The sequence below is a fragment of the Pteropus vampyrus genome, unplaced genomic scaffold (assembly GCF_000151845.1).
Source record: "Pteropus vampyrus isolate Shadow unplaced genomic scaffold, Pvam_2.0 Scaffold78, whole genome shotgun sequence".
Classification (NCBI taxonomy): Eukaryota; Metazoa; Chordata; class Mammalia; order Chiroptera; family Pteropodidae; genus Pteropus; species Pteropus vampyrus.
This window is the reverse complement of record NW_011888859.1, coordinates 3,843,155-3,851,787: the sequence shown is the minus strand read 5'-3', so window position 1 is coordinate 3,851,787 and position 8,633 is coordinate 3,843,155. Positions and strand designations below refer to the sequence as shown.

General features: G+C 39.0%; 1 protein-coding gene across 3 annotated transcripts in view; it reads left to right on the top strand.

Annotated features, from left to right (window-relative positions):
- Positions 1-8,633, top strand: part of TFB1M (transcription factor B1, mitochondrial) — a 66,166-nt gene that overhangs the window by 19,302 nt on the left and 38,231 nt on the right. For all 3 annotated transcript variants that reach the window (XM_011362719.2, XM_011362718.2, XM_023532158.1), the window contains exons 3-4: positions 6,041-6,149; positions 7,469-7,620. In XM_011362719.2, the coding sequence (XP_011361021.2) occupies positions 6,041-6,149; positions 7,469-7,620 (261 nt within the window). The remainder of the gene's footprint in view (positions 1-6,040; positions 6,150-7,468; positions 7,621-8,633) is intronic.

The following is an 8,633-nucleotide window of genomic DNA, read 5'->3' as shown; positions in this document are numbered from 1 at the left end:
GTGGGTTATTTAGAAATGTATCATTTAGTTTGCAAATTTTGGGTTTATATTCTTTCCTCTGAAATCTACTTTATCTGCTATTAATACAGCCATTCCAGCTTGCGTTAGTGTTAGAATGGTATATTTTTTTCCATCCTTTTTACCTATTTGTATTGTTTATGTAAGCAGCATATAGTTGGGTCTTGCTTTTTCCCCCATCAATCTGACCATCTCTGCCTGAGGTATTAGTTTTCCATTGCTGCCGTAACACATTACCACAAATTCAGTTGCTTCAAATGACACAAATTTATTCTCTTACAGTTCTGAGAATCAGAAATCTAAACTCAAGGTCAGCGGGGCCACATTGCTTCTGGGGGCTTCAGGAGCAAATTGGTTTCCTCGCCCGTTTCAGCTTCTCGAGGCCACCTGCATTCATTTGCTTGTCGACCTCTGCTTCTCCATCTCCTACTATTGACTTGAATCCTCCTGCCCCTCTCTTCTATGGACCCTGTGCCCACCTGGGTAATCTCCCCATCTCGAGCCCTTTCATCACCGAAGCCAAGTTCCTTGTACCATCTGAGGTCACAGGTTACAGGGAGTAGGGTGTGACATCTTCGTGAGGCCAATCCTCAGCCTCCTGTGGCTTATTGTCCTTAACTGTTTTGTTGTTTTAGTGGTTTACTGAAAGGGTGTAGTATCCGTCTTCACATATCCCAATAATCTATCTTCAAGTAATTATACCACTATAGTAGAAGCTTGCGAATCTTACAACAGTGTACTTGTATCTCCCCCGCCAGGCCTTTGTGCTATTGTTGTCATACTTCCCCAAATGTCGTAAAGTTCACACTACGATGTAATGTTTGTTTTAAAAATCAATTCTGTATTAAAGCGATTAAAATAATAAGCAAAAATCTTTAAGTATGTACCCACATGGTTACTATTTTGAGTGCTCCTCATCCATATTTCCATCTAGTACCATTTTCTTGATCCCCGAAAGACTTTCTTCCTTGTTTCTTGTAGTGTGGACTTCTTAGTAATGAATCTTTCGGTATTTATATGTCTAAAAAGTGCTTTATTTTGCCTTCTTTTTTGGAAAACGTGCTGGCGGTTTTTTCTTTCAGTACTAAAATGTTGCTCTGCTGTCTTTTTACTCGTGTCGCTTCTCACAGGAAATCTGTCCTCTTTCTCTTTGCTCCTGTGTCTTTTTTCTCTGCCTGCTTTTAAGATTTTTTCACTGGTTTTGAGCAATTTCGTCATGATGTGCCTTAGTGTCCTTTACTTTATGTTTCTTGTCTGTAGGGCCCATTGAGCTTCCATAAGTTCTGTACTTCCTGTTGTCCAAAAATTGTTGCTTCAACTATTTTGTCCATTTTTTATTTGTTTAAGGCAAAAGAGTATATCTGGTCCCTCATGTTCCATCTCGGCCAGGGTAAAGGTCTAGGATTCTTTTTAACCATTACATAATATGCTCACTTCATAGAATTTTGGAGAGAGTAAGGCATTGATTGTTGTTATTACTGCCTCTGGGTTTTATAGGTAAACAGTGATTATTTCTGCATGATAGGCAAAGTGGAAACTTCACAGGTTTGGGACTCAAACAGGCTGGTGTTCAAATCTCAGATATGACACTAGCTTTGTGAACTTGAGCTTGTTGTAGAACCTTTTTTAGCTTTGGCTTTTTCATCTGCAGCATGGGGATAATTATCTCTTGTGGTTATTACAAGGATAGACACAAATTTATATAAAGAGCTTGGGGTATTGTCACGAGCCAGTAAATGGTTGCAGTTAGAATTATTCCCTTTTCTGTCATCTTATAAAGGGACACAAAATAATTTAGTCATCCTGGCAAATGGAGCTGTTTTTAATCAGAGATAATAATTTTTTTCTCTAGCAAATTTTATAAAAAGAAGAATGCTTGAGTCTCTGTTGTGACATGTTACATACTTCACACATGTAACTTGCTTGATATAGCTGTAGCCATAGTTAATCAGAACGTAGACAAAACTCAACAAATAAGCAAAAGCTAGCTTACGGCCTAGTGATTTCCTGGTCCACCACAAATGAGAAGTTCAGGGATCAGTGCTGGAAGCAGATCCACTGGCAGCAGCAAGAAGCGACAGTCATCACTGGGGCAGAAAAGCTACAAAAAGCATATATAAAAACTGAAAAACAGTAGTAAGGGATCATAACCATTGAGGCCATTACTCTACAGGCAGTAATGAAAAAGCCACCAAGAAAAGGGTGAAATTGAGTTCATTGTACTTGCCCTGAAGAAGAGAATTGTGCAACATAGATTAGAAAGATTTTCATCTGTAAGTTTCTTTTTAAGAGATGTTAACACTTAAACGAAGTAAACACTGGTCGAATAGAAAATTTGCTAAACCAAACATCTAATTCCTTGAGGAGTTTCTACTATACATGTTCTAGTCCAGTTTAAAAAGCAAAGCAAGCTGACTTTTTCCAGTCATGCTGTAATCTTCATCCTAAGGAAAGTCGATTGTAGCATTATCTTAAACTCCTTTTGAAAATTAGTATTAGTCTTTTCTGTGTATTCTATATAAGAATTAAAATTTTATTTTTCACCTACCCTGTTCCATCTTACAGATATTTTTCTTCCCATACAGTTTGCCTGACAGTTTTGCCCCGCCCTTGGGTTGGGTGCTTACGTGCAGGCCAGGAGGCAGGTATTGTCACTGGGCTGTGTGGGCTGCCATGAGCCCCTCTCCTTGAGAAGGTGGCATAAAACATACAAGGTGGCTATTTGAGATAGTTTTTTGTTCTCAAGGAATTTTAAATTGTGCATAAGTTCCAAGAATTGCATAACTTCTTTTCTCATCAAATTAGATCACCAACAAACTAGCTAGGTGGATGGTAGGTAGTTACTCCCTGCAGAAAAATGCGCACTAAGACTCTGACTCATCAGAGGAGAGAGATTTTTAAGCAACCCCATGAAGAATACTTCTGTCTTTGTTTTCTCCTTTTATTAAAGATATTCTCCATTATGTTGTGCCATTTACCTTTTACAAAACCTAACACCAGAAAAAAAAAAACATTTTCTCTCCTGGAGACTTGGTATAAATTACTTCCAATAGAGAGTACGAATTATATAATTCAGGGTGTCAGTCATGAGAGCTAACATCTCTAGGATTGTTAGCTCTCACAATTTATATGCTGCTTTTCATGGTTTGGTTTTCTTTTTCTTCTTTTAAAGCCTTATATAATGAATACCTTTTACTCTAGCTTACTTATGTCTCATTTCAGAAGAATATAGGATTGAAAGCTAAAATAAAATGATAGAACAATATAAGAGTATCTGTAAAAATACTCATTCGGCTGTAATCAATTGCTTGCATTCATCGTCGGCTGTGCCTCTGAGCACATTATGAGGTAACATGTCTCAGGTTTTGAAGTGTAATGCAATTGTGTTATTCTTGAAGGGCTGTAATAATGATCTTTCCCACGCCTGCATTATCCCTAAATGTCATTATGATAATGAAAACATTTTTCTCTGTTAGTGGTTGGTTAGAAAGTCTATCTGTGTCATTGCTGAGTATCATTAGGTGTTTAAATGGCTATTGTCTGTAATCCTGTATCATTTTAGTCTGGATAGCCCTTTCCCCCCGTAGTTGCTTCAAACCCTTCACCTAAAGCTGTGAACACCAACATTTCTTTTGTAGTGGGAGTCAGGAAGATCAACCTACAAAGTGGTCTTGGAAGAGGTAGACCTTTTAAACAGAAGGAGAATTTGTTTTGTCATCGACTGAGACTTAAACTTGAAAGGGAATCTAAAAGAAATATAATAGAAATGTAACTTTAAACTTAGGAAAGGCAGGTAAATGTGTATTATATCAGTTTTCCAGTATGCAGCTGTGTGTCAGTGTGGAAAAACTTTACATTTCATATATGGTCGAGCTATCATAGCATGTAAATTAATGCCAAAGAGCCAAGTTTTCATTGTTTTGTTTTAGCCTTAATTACTAATTACTTAATTACTTTCTATATATTGACATTGTGAAACATAAGCTTTTAGTTCTGCCTCTTTGTTTTTGGTATGCTAATTTGTTTGGTTTTAATATGCGAAGCATAATTATAGAAAAAATTCTAATATTCTTCATTGACAGTAAATGCTTTTGATAATATACAGTTTTTACATTGTAAGAGCCTGTCCCACAGAGAGCTATCTTTTGTTATGATATATTGTGGTTATCATGTTCTCTAAGATGGATTGTCTAGAACTCATCAGATTAAGTTTTAGCAAATAATATTAGTTTAAAATAACTTGTAAGTACTTTCATATCAGAGGTGTGCAATTTTTGCTAAATTACCATGGCTATGCATATCAAACTAGGTGATTCCCAAACTTAAAATGTTTAGCCACTTACTAGTATGGGCAATTCAGCTGTGTATTTCCAAAACATTAGTTGTGTAATTCTGAAATAAGTCTTTGCAAGTTTCTTGACCTTACGCATTTGAGGAGGCTAAAATCTCACAGGCTAAGAAGAAGTTTCCAGCTTCACAGAAAACTGAATGCCACTGGGTCATTCACTCATTCGTTCACTTCTCAGATGTGTGTGAAGCACCTCCGGGTACGGTTGTAGCTTCAGGGGACATCAAGGTAGAAAAGAAAAGGTGCTGCCCCGTGCCACCCCGAATGTGCCCGATCGCATCTGATCTCAGAAGCTAAGCATGGTCGGGCCTGGCTAGTACTTGGATGGGAGAAAAGGTGCTGCCCCTGAGGAGCAGGCGTGGTTCGGGAGAGAAACCCGGAGTACACGACTGCCAGACTGTTAGCAGCGCCGGGACGAAGCCCGCGGAAGGCAGCGTTGGCCCAGAGCTGGGAGTCCTCCACCGACCGGTGCTGCCTTGGTGCGTGCCTCCTCTCTGGCGTCTGTGATGCTGCTTTCATCCTTCCTGTCAGTTGCCTGAGTTAGGCAGAGGGAGAGTTAGGAGAGGAAATGGGCTTTAATAGAGCTAGAGAAGCAGGACCAAGGGGCGCTCAGAGCCAAGGTTGCCTGCGCTCCCCGAGCTGAGACTTTCATGTGCCTTCATAATGGACCTCAGTGAGGTTTGTCCTCATCGATTATATTCACTGCTACATTTTAAACTTCATAAGCCCAGGGACTGCATCTAGTCCATCTGGTTTTATTTGCCAAGGACTTCAAGAATCAACTTTTGTGTTGGAGGCAGCGGCACTTCATACAATACAAACTAATGAATGGCTTAGCCATAAGGCTCTTTCTAGCTAGGTGCCAGCACTTCAGTACTGTGAGAGCGTTCCTTAAGGCATGATGCTGAAGCGGATGAAATAAAGGAAAAAGATAAAGGAAAGGACACTTCGCTTCACCCTCCCTCCTTTTTTTTCTCTTTTTTACTCAGAAAGACTAAAGGAAGAGGAAGGAAAACGTGGTTGGAAAGTAGAAATAGGCTGGGATGTAGCTATTGTTAAAACATGCAGGATAATTCATTAGGTTGAAAGTGCCTGTGGATCAAGAAATATTAAGATCGCGGATTGTCTGGTCAGGGAAGTGTCTCAGAGTGCCCCATACAGCCTGGCAACGACAAACGTCTGTCTTCTTGGATCGAATCGCCCCATAGGTTAAGTTAAAGATCTTGGTAACATGTAGGGTCCTTTGTGTACATTCAAGCAGTTGAATTAAGCTCATCTTTCATGTGATTTGCTCCTAATTAAGTCTCAGTATTTCATTATAATGTTTAGTCTTTAATATGAAGTCTTAGAGATAGGAGTTGAGTTTTTGCTAAAGCTATACAGAAATGCGAGTCATTCTGAGGGTTGAAATTATGGTAATGTGTTATTTGTGAAATTGTAAGCTATTGTTACATTATCTGTTACTGTTGTTCCGAGTTGTTCATATGTGTTAAAAGTGAAACACCACACTTGCCTGTCGCAGCGGTTACTGTGCACTAATTGTTCATTAATGGTCACTCTTACTCTCTGGCTTTTCAGATCGATTTAATATGCACACATTTGAAGTAAAAAAAATTAGTTTCAATATTCACCAAACTGTAGGTGCTCATTTTATTGACCTTTTTTGTAAACTAGATGCTTTCTGATGCCGCACCTGGAAAACTGAGAATTGTTCATGGTGATGTATTGACATTTAAGATAGAAAAGGCCTTTCCAGAAAGTCTTAAAAGACAATGGGAGGATGGTAAGTGACTTTGGGTTGGTTTTCTTATTTTCTTATGTAATTATTTATATTAAAAATATTATATATTATAAATATTATATATTTAAAATTATGTGAGCAGAACTAAAGAGGTAATATGCGTTATAAAGTTTTCTGCTTTTCCACTTTCTTCCAAAATATAAAACCTAATTATCTTTTGTTAATTCTAATTTATTTGTCTCATTTTTAAAATGTTTTGGGTTCCGTTCAGATAAACTGTTCATTTTATGATACATATAGGGATGGGGTGAACTGTGAAGTGTTTCTTTTCTCAAATGGTAAAAAAAAAGGAAGTGTTTTAGTGAAGCAAACCATACCCGAACCTTACTTTTGACTTGATTTCCATTGTCCCTCGCATTCAGTGACCAAAGAAGGCACTCTTTATTTGTGGATAGTGTTTATTGGATACCTCTTTGTTCCAGCTCTTTGGAATACATAGATAAATAGACTGTGTTTTTCACCTATAAAACCCCTCAGAATAAAATGGAGGAGAGATTTCGGGGCACCCCACCTAGCTGCCACCGTGTCTGGCCTGTCCACAGCCAGGCCCCTCCATAGTGGTTGTAGCTGCCTCTCTCCACCCTCCAACGGACCGTTCTCAGCACCCCGCCTCAGGCCTCTGCCCCCGCCCACACGCCAGTCATAGTGACCTCCTAATTGGTTCAGACCTTATCCGACTAGTTTTCCCACGTTTATCTGACATCTGTTCTCTTCTGGAAGATTTCTCAGCCCCTGTCTTTCTGGATACCGGGCTCTCTTACTTTTACATTGTTGTGAGCTTTCTCTCACTATTCTTTACTGGTGGTTATTTTTTTCACCCACCTCTTACATGTCGTTTCAGAGATTTTTCTTTTTGGGCATGCTCCTCTCCTGTGGTTTCACTTCCCACCTACATATTGCAGACAGTTACAACTTTGTATCCAGCCTGTATCCCCTTCACGTGTGTCCAACACTGACAGCTTCATATGGGTGCCCCACAGGCACTTTGACCTCATCCTGTCCTAAGCAAATTATCTTTTCCCTCAAAGCAACTCTTTTTCATATTCTTCCTAAGCCAAAAACCTGAGGATTTTCACTGATGGAAAGAACACTAATAGGTAGAATTTTGTCCTTGATTCAAAGCTGGTTGTGAAAATTATTGCCTTTGAGGAATGAATGGATTGAGAAATACTCAGCCGTATCTTTTCATATGTTTTTATTTGATGCTATTAATATTTAGTTTGATTTTACTCTTAATTAAAATTGTATTCAGAATATATTGATGCAGTCATTCCAAGCTGCTTTTTTCTTTTGCCAACCAGATCCTCCAAATGTACATATTATTGGAAATCTGCCTTTTAGTGTGTCAACTCCGCTGATTATCAAGTGGCTTGAAAACATGTCTCATAGAGATGGACCTTTTGCTTATGGCAGAACCCAGATGACGTTGACTTTTCAAAAGGAAGTGGCAGAGGTAAGTTTTAACTTTTTCTGGCTATTGTATCACATGATTAAATTCCAAAACAAAATAATAACTGCATTTTTATCAAGGACTGTTTCCTAAGTTAATACTCCATTACACATACAGATAAACCCGGCAGTAGCTCAACCAAAAGTTAAACATGTAATGATGATGACACACATGACTGCTGTAAGCTTTCCATGGAGAGCATGACTGATGTGCTGTCGGGTAAGAAGGCAGCGTAGTAAAGACAGAATACAGGGCCATAGAACAGCTGAAGAAAGACAGAACCTGTACGACATTGGTGATGCGTTACTATGTAAGGAGTGGCATGTGATGCATTACAGTTGATATAGTTAAAGAATGTTGTAAAGTCGGAGCTGGGAAAGGAAGGGGCTTGGTGTCTCATTCAGGATATAGACTTGCACTCAGTATCCGACCTCAGCTATGCCTGCTGTCGCTGCTTTCCCAAGGCAGGAGCGTTCCGAGTTCCCTATCTAAAAAGTGAACCTGCAGGGCGGACGAGGGCAGTCTTGGAGCTGCAGAAGTTTAAGGAAAGGATCTGCAGACGACAAGAGTTTGTTTTACATTATGACGCATAAATAGAAAAGGGTATTCATGTGTGCGTATGGCTTATCAAAAAGGACCCCTGAATTTTCACCACCCAAGTTAGGTTAATGATTAAACAACCAACATCTTTGACACCCTCTTGCACGCCTCATTCTGACCGTGTCTCCTATCCCCCGCCTATTACAAGGGAATCAATACCGTGAATTTGGGATTTATTATTCTCTGCATGGTTTATCACATAGATTCTTATCTACGTAGTTAATACACTTTAGTTTTGTCCATTTTTGACCTTTATACAAGCAGATTCCTACATGATATATCCTTATTATTCTTATTCACTGCTGTTGCTCATAGCTGTAGTTTATTTGTAAAGCTACACACCACCCACTCTTTGACCGTGTCATAATTTGTCCTTTCTCTTGCTTTGGGACCCCGAATTAGTTTCAGCGTTTTGT